This window comes from Ictidomys tridecemlineatus, chromosome 13 (assembly GCF_052094955.1).
Source record: "Ictidomys tridecemlineatus isolate mIctTri1 chromosome 13, mIctTri1.hap1, whole genome shotgun sequence".
In the NCBI taxonomy this organism is placed as follows: domain Eukaryota; kingdom Metazoa; phylum Chordata; class Mammalia; order Rodentia; family Sciuridae; genus Ictidomys; species Ictidomys tridecemlineatus.
The window spans coordinates 91,382,913-91,398,542 of record NC_135489.1 but is presented as its reverse complement, the minus strand read 5'-3'; the positions used below and the strand labels follow the sequence as shown (position 1 = coordinate 91,398,542).

Genomic DNA, 15,630 nt, shown 5'->3' with positions numbered 1-15,630 from the left:
AACCTATATATTTGTTTCCTTCATCTGCAGCTTCTTGAAGCATTTATGCAAAACCCAGGCAGATGCCTTTCAATCACAAAAATCAATGACAGTGACTAAAAAACTAGGGTGTGAGGAGAAACGACAGTAAGAATTCTGGAGAAATGGACTTTGTGAAAAACACAATCAAGAAGAGTCTTAAAAAGAAACGCATCTTTGCTGAGCTGTGTGGAGTAAGAACAACAACTCCATGCACCACTGAGGGAACAGGAAGGGAGGAGAGAGGAAACTCGAGATGAGTACTTGGAGAAAAGGCAGGCAAAGTCCCCTGACGCGGGAGCCATGTCCTGGTCCCCGGCATGGAGTTACTCCAGCCGAATCCCATTATCACGGGTTGCCCTGGAGTCTTGGTACCAAATTCTTATATACTGACTTTGGCCTCCCCTCCATGCATTTTCATGCCAATAAAGTTGCTGAAATTAAAGAAGAATTGAATTGTGAAGCTTTTTGGCATAAATAATGTCATATTGTAAAGTCAGGGCTAATAACAACCAGGACGCCCTTAACGCACTTAAGAAAAACCATCTGATATATGTATCCCTCAATGTGGTTTGAAATTTCCTTTGGCCTACAAAGGAAAATATTTTTAGCACATAGCACACTTTGTAACAGACATATAAATGCACTGAAAATATAATTTTAGGAAAGCATCTGGGTTTGATCATCCCAACTCCAAATAGGTCCTACTTTCTCAATATAAGGAACACTACAACACTTTGCTATAAAATATGCAGCAATCACTGTGACATTTTCTCATAAACATTTCATTACTGGTCCTGTTTGTTTGTTTAGTTTTTTTATGCAGTAAATAATGATTTAAATATAAAGCAACATAAAAATGAGGTTTCTTCTGAAGCATTTGGACCCCATGTCTTCCTATGCTTCAAACAGCAACCGGTGCTCACTAGACCTTCTCCCAAAGGATATTTGGGCAACAGGCATAAATGAATATTTTATTTGCTTATCTCAAAATGTATCTTAGAAATAACAGTTGCCACTTTCCACAGAAAAAAGTGACCTGCAATTATGACTGATCTGCAGGAATTTTGAGATGAATGAGCCCAGGAAAAGTTTTCTCATCTGTTGGCTCAACAGGTTAATATCTGTGAATAACTGATCTGAATCAGAAGCAAGTGCCTACTCTTCAGTGAGCAGCCAGTGTCAATGCTCTTGCACACCAATTGTCACTTCAGATCCCCTCACCCTCATAACTGTTCGAGTAGGAATTTTCCAGTGGAAGAAGAAGGACACAAACTAGGTTTCTCTATAAGTTTGTAAAACAACATGAGGATAAGACATCAAGTTATCCCAATGCTACCCAACCTAAGAATGAGCTTTAAATATGAAGCCAATTCAAGATGCCAGAGATGGAAAGGAAGACACAAAAATTAAAGGCTTTTCCTCTCAATGGACTCAGAGTGGTACCTGGGCAAGGCTCAGAGGAAGTGCCCTTCCCCCAGGCCAGTGCATCTCATTCCCCTAAAAAGCAAAATGAAGCAGTCTCAGAGAAGGTGAGCAGCTTGCTCAGGGAACACTGTCCAGTGGCAAAAAAGCTGACTCCAGAGCTATATTTAATGTATCAGTCACCTTCTCCCTCCAATATAGGGTTAGCTGTGCTAAACAACCTTCAGTGTAATGTGCTCTAGGAAGACATCAAATGGGATATAACACAACTACTCTCTTCCTGCACCCAAACTTCACGCTTATTTGTTAACCATGACAAAGGACAAAAGCCATGGACTTGAGTTGTGGGTTTGCTTTTCAAAGCAAAAAAAGAGGATACAAAAAACATCCCTCTAGTGTATTAGCAGACACATAAAGACACTTTTTGTTTGGCAATTTGCTTTTTCTCATTTATTTTGGTGAGCTGGTATTTATTAAGTTTCCATCTCATAGGAGGACTGCCTGTATCTTTCCAAAGACAAAGACCTAAGCTGCTCTCTACCAACACTCAATTCACTCACACCAAGAACACACCAGCATTCTCATGCAGTGAATATGAACATTTCTTATGCAAGATACTCATTCCAGGTACACAGGGCCTCCTTTAGAAAGCGCTAGTGGAAGAAGGGTGTGTGTACCTATCTATGGCACCTAGGATGTGAGATCTGCATTCTGCATCCATGAAAGAAAAGGGAAAAACAGTTTCAGGGGGAAAAAAAGCAGTCATTTATTACATTTCAAATCATCACCGCCTGGGGCCCTCTGCAATTCCTTTATTAACTATTCACAGATCTTTATGAAGACTAGGGCAAAGACTGGATCAGCTGAGTTGGATTAAGCTCTACTAAAAATACAAAAGACCTCATCCATGGGCTGAGACCTGAGATTCCTGGATTTGAGCTTGGCTCTGCCACTAACTAGAGCTCTGAGCTTGGGCAGGTGATGGCAGCTCTCATGGGCTCATCTTCCCATGGTGGAAAATGACACATTGTTCAGGCCTTGTCCCCAGCCTGAGGTTCTAAAGCAGCCTGAAAGTCATGCAAGACCAGAAAAGACCAGTCACACCCAAGAGTATTAAGCCACCCAAACATCCACTGCACCTCTACCTGGTACTGTTATCATGGTCTCCACAGAAGAGAAGGAGGAAGAGCAGCACTGGGCTTATCAGCAGCCCCTGTGGCTGAGGATGCTCCTTAACAGCAGGGTGCTCTGGTGGTAGGAGCTAGTACAGGTCTCTGTGAGCACTGTGGAAGCCCATTGTGAGAGCTACTGCCTCAAAGGCCCAGATGCCAATATTAACTCAGAATGTGCAATGTCACACAGCCAAAAACCTGAGCAGGTGTATACACCCATGTATATAACCCACTGAGCTGTTGCTCCTCAGGTCGGAGATAGGAATAATACGAACATTAAATTATCTGTTGGGTGTTTTGTTTTGCTTTTTGGTGGAACTAGGAATTAAACCCAGGGCCTTTCACCTGCTAGACAAGTACTTCAATACTGAGCCACAGTCTCAGCACTTTTTATTTTATTTTGAGATGGTCTCACTAAGTTGCCCAGGCTGACCTTGAACTTGTGATCCTCCTGTCTCAGCCTCTGGGATTCCAGCATGCCTGGCCTAAAACCATCTGTTTTAATGAAGACTCTGCCAGAGTATGTCCTCAGCCTGATGAAGAGAGGATGGGGTAGTTCTTCTTAACAAGCAGAATCAATTTTTTCCACTGACTGAAGTTTATAATCTAAAGCAGATATCTTTGCCCTAATTCTTTGAGTTTATATGGCTCCTTCCTTCTCAAGAACTTTCTAGTTGAAATAAAGCATCACTACAGTGAAATCCTACTAAGTGGTAGTGCTCAACTGCGAAAGATGTAGTAGTCTTTTCTTAAGTGAATCTCTCTGGTGCACAGTATTTACAAGCCTGAAAAACAGGTAATGCTCATATGTTCAAACACAGCCACCAGACTGCTCCTTGAGGACAGTGACTTGGCTCACTTACACAATGAGCTGGCTGATGGTGACTGAGTTGGAGCTTAAAAGCTGAGCCAGCAGGTTTTTTGTTTTCTTAGAGACTTAGCCTCCTGCTGAACAAGGCAGATGCAGGAAAGTCAACCTCTCCCACAGTCCCGCCCAGTCTCCAACTCTGGGGCACATTCCTCTTGTGCATTACAGAATCATGATTGGTTTGCAGATACCCCACAGATCCTGAGCTCATGGCAGAGCATGTGCCCTCTCAGCTCTGTACATGCAATGCTTGGCATATTCCTTCGACAAATAAACTAAACCTCAAAGCCAAGTATTTGAACCAATCAGGAAGAGTATACAATTGAAGGATTCTAAGAGTTTAGAGTGTTCTTGGAAGACAAACTTCTGACAGTGTATATCCTGTAATATAACACAATTATAGAGCTCATCAACCAGTCCCAGCTATAACTATGCAGATTCTGCTTTATAGACAAGGAGTGACAGCCTGAGATCTATAACTTTAAATGGGCTCTTGGACGCTGCTGATATCCAGACCCCCAGAGCGTCTCTAACCCAAGTCAGACCCATACTTCTTGCAAGAACCCTGCTCTAACTCTTTCTTGAAACCCATAGGCACACAAACCACTGCCAACTGTCTCCATGAAATGGACTGAGCCAAACAGTCTTTTCAAAGCTAGCGGCTCCTGCTTCCTTTTCCTTCTGGTTCAAAGGGCAGAACAAATTTATCCTTAGTCCACCAAACAAGTATATTTGATTTCTGTCCATAGTATCACATGCCTGAAAGTGTCTGTGTCCAACTGGGCCTGTTCAGAATTTTCATTCTTTTTTTAAAAATATTTTTTTAGTTGAACACAATATCTTTGTTTTATTTATTTTTATGTGATGCTAAGGTTTGAACCCAGTGTCTCACCCACACTGGATGAACACTCTACCACTGAGCCACAACTCCAGCCCTGCAGAATTTTCATTCTTTTTAAAGGAAAAAGTTTTCAAATGCTCTTTATCTAAATCAAGGAAGCCACCCTCATATGACTTTCTCTGAGCTCACTTTAAAAATACATGTCCAGGGCTGAGGGTGAGTAGCTCGGTGATAAAGCATGTGCTTAGCATGTGCAAGGCCCTGGGTTTAATCCCCAGCACCACACACACACCTCCAATGTGAGCTACTAAAGGTCACGGCCGGGGCCCCCCCACCTTCCCCAGGGTGCTCCCTTGTCACTGGCAGGGAGTGGGCACATCGTCTGCAGTATGGCACGTTGGGCTTGTTTCATGTGGCTTCACACTTTCTCCTTTGAGGGCACCTGTAGGATAGATGACCCCCAGCCCCTGCACCTGCTCTCTGACAGATGCCACTGGCCATCTGCACTGATCATCTAGTTAGTGCTGTTTTTCAAAACGGATCCAAGTATCTGAATAGCTCTGGACAAGAAAATTCAAAGTTGAAAACCAAGGAGTAAAAAGTCAGTCTAACTCTTTCTCTCTGTCGGGTCACCTCCGCCTTTCCCGGAGCGGAAAAGCTGGACCTTCTGTCCAGGGAGCTGTCTGCCAGGGAAGGCTGCTGGGCCACCTAACCCCATTAGAAAGCTGCAGCTCCAGTGGGTCACTTCTTCTAGAGCCTGAAGAAGTGGCTCTGGAATGTCGCGGGCACTCTCTAGGACCACCACATTCAAGTTGCTATGCACTCCGGCTATGTCACCTACCAAACAGCCCCCTCTGCGACCTTGCTTTCCATGTAAAACAAGAAACCATAAACTTGTTCCTAACAACAAGGACATAAAGGGAGAAGATCGCTTCTCTAATAGTAATCAAAACTCATTCTTCTGCTGGATTTCTTCCCTGTTTTAAAAATGCAGTCACCCTCCTAGATCTTCAGGGGTAGACGGCCTTGGTTTGAGCGCTGCAGGGAACAGGTGTTGGGAGGGACCTGAGAGTGAGGCTGCTGGGAAGGGCTCTTTGCCCACTGCTCCAGCTGCGAAAGCTCCTCCCATGGTTCACTCAGCCCTCCCCACCCCATCACTGAGACCTGACTGCCTGATGTGGCTCAAACTCTGTTTTCTAGCACCAAACATGGATTATGCGGCCCTCCCTGCAGATGATGGCCTTTTCCCCAGTATCTCCCCGCCCACACTCTTATCTGCCCTGTAAGAATAGCTTCAAATGACACCTCAATTATTCTTCCACAATGGAAACGACCTGTTTTTTCTGAATTCTAAAAGTTGTTTGTTTGTTTTGGGGTTTTTTTTTTTTTCCCTTAGAAGAGGTCAATATATCTGGACAATATTGAATCAGATGCCCCAATAAACAACACCCAGCATGGACCTTCTGTGATTTGGTCTCTATGGGACAATGGACCCTTCCTACATTTTTCTTGTATCACCAGACATGACGCTTAGTTTTTTGATTTGTTTTGTTTTTCGACCCAGGGATTGACCTCAGGGGCACTCAACCACTGAGTCACATCCCCAGCCCTATTTTATATTTTATTTAGACACAGGGTCTCACTGAGCTGCTTAGTGCCTCGCTTTTGCTGAGGCTGGCTTTGAACTCATGATCCTCCTGCCTCCACCTCCCTAAGCACTGGGATTACAGGCATGCGCCACTATGCCTAGTGATGTTTAGTTTTTGTGGACTGGATAAATAACATCACTTGGGTTTCAAAAATATGTCTGAAGCATTATTTCTCTATAGAGGAATAAAATAAAGCAAGGTTGTCTTGAGTGAATTTTATAGGCCATTTTAAAGGAATTCACTAAAAATAGTGAACAAAGCATGTGCCTAGCATGCACAAGGCCCTAGGTTTAGTCAGAAAAATAGAAAAGAGGGACTAAGCATTGGTATGGACTAAACTGTGTCCCTTCATATGTTTAAGTCCTTGCCTTTAGTACCTCAGAATGTGAATATATTAGAAACAAACCCATTAAGGTAAAATAAAGTCATATGTGTGGTCCCTAATCCAATATAACTAGGGACCTTATAAAAAGAGATAAAGATAGAAATATTGGACACACAGAAAGACCCTGGGAGAACACAGTGAGAAAGTGACCATGTATCTGCAAGCTATGGAGTCAGTCTTAGGATAAAGCAAACCTGCCACCACCTTGATCTTGGACTTGCAGTCTTCAGAATCATGAAGAACAAATCTGTATTAAGTCACCCATTCAGTTATAGCATTCAGTTATGCCAGCCCCAGCAAACTAATGTGAACGCTGAGCCCCAGGGGCCCAAAATAAGGGAAGTGAAGCTTACAATGAAAGGATTTTGATAAACTCTCTTGCACCCCAGCTGAGCAGTCCAGCACCTGGAAGAGCCTGTTAAGGGCCAGGCACTCTGAGGAACTGTAAGTGACTGTAGCGCCTCAGAGCTTTGGATGCTGCCCTACATGAGGCCAGAGACGTATTCAACTTATCTCTAAGGATCCTCAACAAGATGTTCAGTCACTTAGAAAATGTGAGTTAAGCTACTGAACATAAATGACAATGAAATTATCAAGAGCCCCCAGAGTGTACCACAATATGGCAAGTACTGTCGCAAAGAACCAGTGCATGTAATTTGAAAAATATACTTTCTCTGGAATTTGAAAAATAACCAGCCTCGGTATCCTTGACTGACCATTAAGTGCAGCATTCTTATGAGACACCATGGAGATTAAGAATTATGTTGATAGTATTACATAATATGTGTAAAGGAAGCCTATAAATTATTCTCCTAATGAGCTAGCTGTTTTTCTCTATGCTAAAGAGCATATCCTGGGCTACAATGATACAAAGTCTCCTGCATGAGGTCTTATCGAGTTTCCTCAATTCTGGTGACTGCAGCATTTTTCTTATGAGACAACATTTTTTTATCATTTGCTTGTGTGGCCTTTGGCAGGTATTTGCTTGGGAAGAGGTGGCATTTTCCCAAGATGACAAAATAATGTGTGGTTCTAAATTCTAGGATCCAAGAACAAGCCTGGGAACTTGAGCTGATTCCTGCCTGTTTCTGGGGCACACCATGTGGTGGGCCATCAGCCATCTTCTCTCCTTCCTGCTGCCACTGCTGCCAATGATTGCTCCAAAGAAATGGAGGCACAGAAGGGTCCTGGGGTGCACCTACGCGGGGTGCCGCTATGTTCAGACCTCAACACACAAGTCCACCAGCAGTTGAAACTGGGACTGCAGCCAGGCTGGGAATTCCTTCGTGCCCCTTGAACGCCTGTTGTAAACACGACACTCTGTCACTTTACCTACGGGTGGGACTCATTCCTGCTGTCATGGCAAACCAAGGCCATCTGTGGATTAGCTGGCTGTCTTTACTCACATGATTCACAAAAATACAGATGCCTTCAATCATATTGATGCTGTGGGTGATGATAAGGCATTATGCACTCAGATTTTAATGCAATCAACAGCCTTCAAAACAGGCCACAGCTATCATCTTAAATATTCTAGTCGCCACATTTAAAAAATGTAATAAATAACAGGTAAAATTAATTTAATAATATGGTTTATTGGGTATACAGTTGTGGAGGATTGGCACCAGGAAACTCCCAGATACCAAAATCTGATCCTCAAGTCCCTTAGATGAAAGGGTGCAGCAACTGTATCACATCTACACCCATCCTTCAGGCATCTCCAGATGACCTGTGATACCTAATACAATGTAAATGCAATGGAAACGGTTGTTTTACAGTACTGTTTAGAGAATAATAAGAAAAAAAGCCTATGCCAGGTGTGGCGGTGCACATCTGTAATTCCAGCAGCTCAGGAGGCTGAGGCTGGGAGATCCCAAGTTCAAGGTCAGCTTTAGCAATTTAGCAAGGCCCTACGCAACACAGCGAGACCCTGTCTCAAAAATTAAAATATTAAAAGGGCTGGGGATATGGCTCAGTAATTGAGTGCTCTGGGTTCAATCCCCGATACCAAAAGGGAAAAAAAATCTGTAAATGTTCAATGCAGAAGCAATTTAAAAAAATATTTTTGATCCATAGTTGAATCTATGGATGTGGAACTTGCAGGTACAGAGGCCAACTGTATGTGTGTTGGGTTGCAAAACACACAAAACACCAATTCAACATACAATATTTTTAAAAAACATGAAATAGCTTTCTTTGATTTTTTTGTAAAAAGTATTCTATGTATGAATTTTAACATTCCACCTCAATTCAGATTCTAAATCTTAATCAGAAATCCTTGGTTTCTCTTCATATTTCATAAGATCTATAGTTGAAAAAGTAGATTTTTTTTCAATATCCACATTGTTCGAAACAATAACAGATTTATTGGATTTTTAAACAAATCTAATAAAGATTAAATTAAAATCCAGCTCCTCAGGTGCACCAGGTACACTTCCAGGGCTTGACAGCCACGTGAAGCTGGTAGCTGCTGTCCTGGACTGTGATCCCCGGGTACTACTACGGGCCATGGCCATGGCAGGGAAGTGTCCCCTCAGGAACTGTAAGGACAAGCCAGGTATCACCTGCTTCTGGGGCTGTGAGGAATGGTGTGAGACACACGCACACTGGCAAGAGTGTGAGACAGCTTGTGCTGCACACTAATGCAGAGAGAAGGAGACGTTCCAAGGAGAGAAGAGCACGGAAAAGAGGCTAGTGGTGAAGTTTATAAATATTTGCAGACTGATAGTTCTGGTTGAGCATATACCTGGAATGGTGGAAATAAGGTTTAAAAAGGTAGTTTGGGGCAATACTGTGGACAGCATCCATCAATAGGCCAAAGAGCATTCTAAGCGCATTGTCAATGGGGAGGAAGTTTCTGGTGAGAGTGGGTTTGAGCTGTTTTGGAAGCCTTACTTGGCATTCTGTGGATGATGCACGGAAAGGGGAAGAACTTGGTGGCTAAAAGACCAGTCAGCCACTACACTAGGCCAAGCAAAACATGTCAAGAAAATGGTGGAGGTGCTAGGAGAGGAAAGGGGAAAATATGATCAAATATATACTTAAGGATCTCCGGACTGGCAATGAAGGGAGGAAATCTAAGAAGGGTGGAGAAGTCTGATTTTTTTTTTTTTTAAACTCAGGTTGAGTCTTAATTCTTCTTCTTCTTCTTTTTACCTTTATTTATTTTTATGTGGTGCTGAGGATAGAACCCAGTGCCTAAAATATGCTAGGTAAGCGTTCTACCACTGAGCCACAACCCCAGCCTCAGTCTGGATAGTTCTTTAGCAATTAAAATAAGTAGTGCTTGAAGAAAGATTAGATGGAAAAAAGGTATCCAAATAAATCTGCAAACAAAAATGATTAACATAGCTGGTTGTAGTGGCACAGGCCTGTAATCCTAGCAGCTCAGGAGGCTGAGGCAGGAGGACTGCAAGTTCAAAGCCAGCCTCAGCAAACAATGAGGTGCTAAGCAACTCAGTGAGACCCTATCTCTAAATAAAATACAAAATAGGGCTAGGGATGTGGCTCAGTGGTCAAGTGCCCTTGAGTTCATCCCCGGGGTCGGGGGGGAGATTAAAATACATATGTGCACCTTGGATGAGGAGGAACCTTACAGTGAACAAGAAAAGGAACAGGAGTCTATTTATAGAGGTGACAGATTAGTAAAATGTGCAACTTTCTTAATAATAATGTGCAGTTGGCTTTCCATATTCACAGACTCTACATCCCTGGATTCAACCAAGGATCAAAAGTATTAAACAACAACAACTACAACAAATTACATCTGTACTGAACACACACATTTTTCCTTGTCACAATTTCCTAAACAGTATTGTGTAACAGTTGTTGATGGAGCCTCTGCATTGTATTAGGTATGATAAGTAATACAGAGTAACTCAAAGGATCTGGGAAGAGAGAAGGTTATGTGCAGATATCCTACCACTTTACATATGGGACTTGACCATCCAAGGATTTAGATACCCACAACAGGCCTTGGAACCAATCCCTACACATACTAAGAAATGACTGCATACTATTGAGAAAATTCAGTTATGATACTATGCATTAAGAAGCAACGCAGCTGTTAAAAATATATTGCTCTTTGAAATAAGGCAGATTCAAAGTCAAAGCTTATATATTTTCTCTTATATGGCTAGAGAGGAAAAAAAAAAAAAAAGAGGAATCTGATGAAAATAGAAGGGAGACCAGAAGGGTAGAGGGAGGAACTCTGGGGAGGAAGGGGGAGTTACTAGGAAATGAGATTGATCAAATTATCTTATGTGCTTATACGATACCAATGAATCCTACCATTATGTATAATTAAAATGTACCAATAAAAATATTGCTCTTGAAATGTATTAAGGATAACTGCTCATGACATAGTCTTAAAAAAATAAAGTTTGGATGATAAAATTCCAATTTTATTTTAAAAGAGCACAGCAGGGAGGATGTGAGAGGATGTACACGGAGCACGGTTATCCTGGGGAGTACAACTGAGGGGTTCAGGGTTGTTTACATCTCATATTCTGCTATTATTTCAACTTGCTATAGAAAGCACATTGTTTTTACTTTTAAAAAAGCAGATAAGCAGGGTATGGTGGCACATGTCTGTAATCCCAGCTACTCAAGAGGTTGGGGCAGGAGGATCACAAGTTTGAGACCAGCTTGGGCATTATAGTGATACCCTGTTCCAAAAAAAAATGAAAAGAGTTGGGGTATAGCTCAGTGGAAGATTCATTCATACACACACACACACACACACACACACACACACACACATATGAGAATAAAGAGAAAAGGGTAAAATATATATTGGGATATTTAGAATAATGACTAAAAGGATATTTGTAAAAAATAATCTCTTGGTCATTTTTTGTGTGTTGTTATATTTTCATTTATCTTTTAATTTTTTTGTGATGTGTGTGTGTATATATGTGTGTGTGTGTATACACACACACACACACACACATACACATATACATACATACACATATAGTTTTTTTGTTTTTAGTGCTGGGAATTGTGCCAGGGCCTTGTGCTTGCCACTGAGTGACATCCTCAGCCCTATGGTTCTTACTGATACACGCAACAGTGACATACTCATACATGTACATAACATAATTTGATCATCTCATTCCCCCATACCTCTATTCTTCAGCCCACCCCTCCCTTTTACTATTTTAAATTAATACATACAATGCCATACAAGCGGGCCTCATTGTGGTGCAGCCGTATACATAGACAGCTGACAACTCCCTGCTCTCGATCCCTTCCTCTAATCTCTTGGTCTCCTCCCATTTTCATGAGATCTCTGGGTCATTTTTATTTTTATTTATAAATTTTTAAAATATTCTAACATAAATGTTTAATATTTCTACAGTCAGAAAAATGTCACAGGGTGAGTAATTTACCCCACTGAGGGCACGATTTAAGTCTCTCTGGAAGATCAAAAGTCATAGGGTGAGATGCTCTTTAGAGATGTTGATCCAATTTCTTTTACTTGTGTGACACTCATGCTCACCTCTGTTGTTGCTGTGGCTATTTTATTATTTTTTTTAATGACTTCCAAACAACGTGGCAAAAAAAGGAAAATCAAGGCCAACCACAAAGCCAGCCTTCCTAAGACAAAAAGCCTCTGTAACCGAGGGGTGAAAACCTGAGCAGGAAGACGTGACTTCTGTCATGAATGACTTCAGCTGCTGGGGGCCAGAAATGTTAGAGAACAAAGAGCACGGAGGAGTCTCACTACCCAGTCGCCATTCCAGGGCTGGCATGCTAGGAACTTTATATCATCACCATGGGGACGAAGGACAAGGCCTCCCGTGCACCTGAAAGCTTCTGCAGCCTGAGGTCTCAGGTCCTCGCCACGCCTTTTGCTCAAGTGGAAACAAAAAGAAACTTTCCAGGAGTCTGGAAGGGCTGAGAGCAGACCAATGACCAGCAACCACAGAAAGGGAAGAGGAGATGAAAAGGTGCGCCACCTGGTCACCCAGCGACAGGACACTGTGCACCAAATCAGGGTCCTTCTGTCTGCTGCTGAGTTTTTACTAAGGAGTTCAGGACCCAAGGAAATAGCAGTTATGTCTTAAAGACAATTTACAGCCAGCTGGCCTCTTCGCACCTGGCTGTTTGACAGCAGGGCATCAGTTCATAGCAGGGATTCTTCGGGCTCACAAGGCAAGCTGTCGCTCATGCAACCAGACCTTGGAAAGAGCACTAGGCTCACAGGCAACTCTCTCTGCCACTTCCCTTCCCCCTTTAATGAAAAACAACAGCCTCCTGGTCCTGGCAAACCCCTCGTCTCCAGGGGAAGGTACAGACCCACAACCCAAGTGGGACATGCCAGCTCTGGGTGTGAGATTAAGAACATTTTCTTTTTCCTTCCCTCTGGGCTAACTGCTGCAAGTAGCTGCCTTGTTGTCCCAGGCCGGGAAGTCTGGACACCCTTACAACGCTCTGGCTTAGGAAGACAACCATAGGCAAAGGGCTTCAGACTGTCTCCGAACCCATCTAAAGCATGAACGGCCAGGCTGCAGTTCTGACCAGAGGAACCTGAACCCGCTCTCCCAGGCCATTCTACATGGGGGTGGTCTGGTCTATAAGTCACCTTCTTAGAAACTGAAGGGCCCCGGAGCTGCCTTGCTCCACTCCATTTTGTTCTATTGTTAATTCTTGTTTATTCCCAGTGGATTGGGCCAAATAACTTTTAACAGGTGACATGCACTCCTGAACTAAAGGCAGAAAGTCCTTTTTTAGGAACAAGCTAATGATGGCTGGTGGCAGACAATTTTCCCAAGTGATAGAAGAGAATAGAGAAGTGAGTTGAGGGACGAAAAGGTAATGGAGACACGCTGCCCCCAGCTCCTTCATTTCATGGATCACAGACATTGATTGACACTCAGACACTCCCAAGGGGAAGCTCATATAACCAGTCATGAAACCAGAAACAAGTAGGTCACAGGGGCTGCTTGAGCTGGGGCAGAGCTTCTCACTGCCATGGGAGTCCACCCTCAGCCACTAAAGCCCACCACAGTGGTGTGCAGCCGCCCTCACCCAAACAGGGGAAGCTCCAGGCCAAAGCGTCCTTTGACTACCTTGTCTGGGATGACCCCCTCAGATTCCCCAGGGCCCAGTCTCTTGCTTGAGTCAGCATTTGGGTTGGTGAGGGGCCTGGGCTGCCCAACAGGCTCTAGGAAGCTCAGGACCCAGATGAGGGGTGGGGAAGAGGTCAGGTGACTCAGATGGGACTAGGGCTGGTCAGGAAAAGGCATCTCCCTCAGAACCGCTCATGGACTAAAAGGGAAGGAGAAAATCTTGACTAAGAGTGAGCCCCAGCCCCCAAAACAGAGAAATGACTCTAAGCAGATAACACGGGTGAGGCCAGCCTGAAGCAGGAGGCTCTGGCATACCGGGGAGGGAGGCTGAGAGGCAGGTGTACTGGAGAAATCAGGGAAGGAGATGTAAGTATCACAGGTGAAATGAAAGCTGTCTGCCTATTTGGCTACATCCAAAGAGTAGAGCTAGAGGTCAGCTGCCCAACCCTGGGGGCATGAATCTGTTGCCTGGTGACACTACCCAAAATATGCCCCATGCTCTGTAAGAACCCATTTAACACACAGTGCAGAGGATAGCATCATGTCTACTGTTCTGGTTTGGACATGAGGTCCCCCCAAAAGCTCCGTTGTTAATGCAGGACTGTTGGAGGTTAAGTGATTGACTGTGAGAGCTGGAACCTAATCAGTCCGTCCCAGTTTGAAGGGCCTTGGTGGTAACTGGAGGTGGGGTGTGTCTGGAGGAGGTGAGTCACTGGGGACATGCCCTGGAAGGACGCATCTCCCCTGTGGCCACTTCCCTCTCTGTTTGTCTCCGGGTCAGCTACGAATGGAGCAGCACTCCTCTACCCTGCCCTTCTGCCGAGATGTGCTGCCTCGCGTGGGCCAGAACAATGCACTCAGCCATCTGTGAACCCAGAACCCTGAGCTCCCAAATAAACCTTTCCTCCTTTAAGTTGTTCTTGACAGGTATTTTGGTTACCTGTCACAAAAGCCGACTAACATCCACCCATAGCATCACAATAGATTGATACAGTAGCCATAGGAGTACCCCCAAATGGCACACTGAAGTGCAGTGTTTTCCTGACTTAGGAACACTCCACCTCAGCAAGATCATGACGTTTATGTACATGTACTAAAAACCATAGTCATGATTGGTGGGCTGAGCAGTCTGCTCTCCAAAGACTCCTGAGCAGTTATCTTGAGCATACCTTTGGCATTCCAGAACTCTCAAGCCAGTCTCGGAAGATGTTTTCAACAGATAGATCCTGCCTTTGAGAAAACAACAAAAAGTAAGGGATTAAAAAGTGACAGCGCTTATTACACAGAATGCTTCCCTCTCAATACTCAGGCACGTCCCAGCATTGTTCTTCCAGAAGGAGATTTTCTTTGGAAAATGAGCAATGCTACCCTGGGTTTAAATGTGAGAGGAAACCTGATCAAATCAGTTCTCTCCCATCAAGCACATTAACTGCATGTGGAAATGAAAGAACCACAAGCACACCACAGTCGCGGGTTTTCACGCTTTCAAAGAAAACTTCTGGGGCCAGGCTGGTGGCACATGCCTATAATCCCAGAAACCCAGAGGCTGAGACATGAGGATTGCAAGTTTGAGGCCTGCCTGAGCAACTTAGTAAGGCCCTAAGCAATTTAGTGAGACACTGTCTCAAAACATAAAAAGCACTGGAGATGTGGCTCAGTGGTTACGTTGAGTCCCCCTCACCAAAAAAAAAAAAAAAAAAAAAAAGAGATTGAGAGAGAGAGAGAGAGAGGAAAAGAAAAAGAAACCTTTTGGCTGGGAAAGTCAATTTCGGAGGGTAAGGCATACTCCTAGGACACATTAGTCAGGAGTGCTTCCTAGAGAGCAGTGGAGGAAAGTGAAAACTGAAGAGTAAAGCACTTAGTGCTTCAAATATAAACTTCATTGTAACAAACTTTATAATAACGATTTTTACTGCAACAAGCAAAAATAATGCACACCATTATCAGATCACAGAGAGGCTTAGGTATATGGAATTTGTATAGCTTCCACTATCTAATTTTCAAGTAGGCCAACATCAAATTGGCTCAATTTAAAGATTGCCTGTTACATCAACTGAAATTTTTTTTTTTTTTTTGCTTTCATGCCCTGCTGACTTATCCACTCCTTAAAATTACTAAGTATATATTTAGGAAGGACAGCTCCGAGGTTATATCTTCCCGTCTTCCCTGGCTGATGAAGTTTAAAGCAAACCCATT

At 43.4% G+C, this 15,630-nt stretch overlaps 1 protein-coding gene across 34 annotated transcripts in view; it reads right to left on the bottom strand.

Annotated features, from left to right (window-relative positions):
- Aopep (aminopeptidase O (putative)) overlaps positions 1–15,630 on the bottom strand; it is a 306,545-nt gene that overhangs the window by 83,655 nt on the left and 207,260 nt on the right. For all 34 annotated transcript variants that reach the window (XR_013429872.1, XR_013429877.1, XR_013429878.1 and 31 more), the window contains one exon: positions 14,604–14,664. Coding sequence is in view for 28 of the 34 variants with exons in the window: in XM_078030512.1 (XP_077886638.1) it covers positions 14,604–14,664 (61 nt within the window). In the remaining 6 variants the exon portion in view is untranslated. The remainder of the gene's footprint in view (positions 1–14,603; positions 14,665–15,630) is intronic.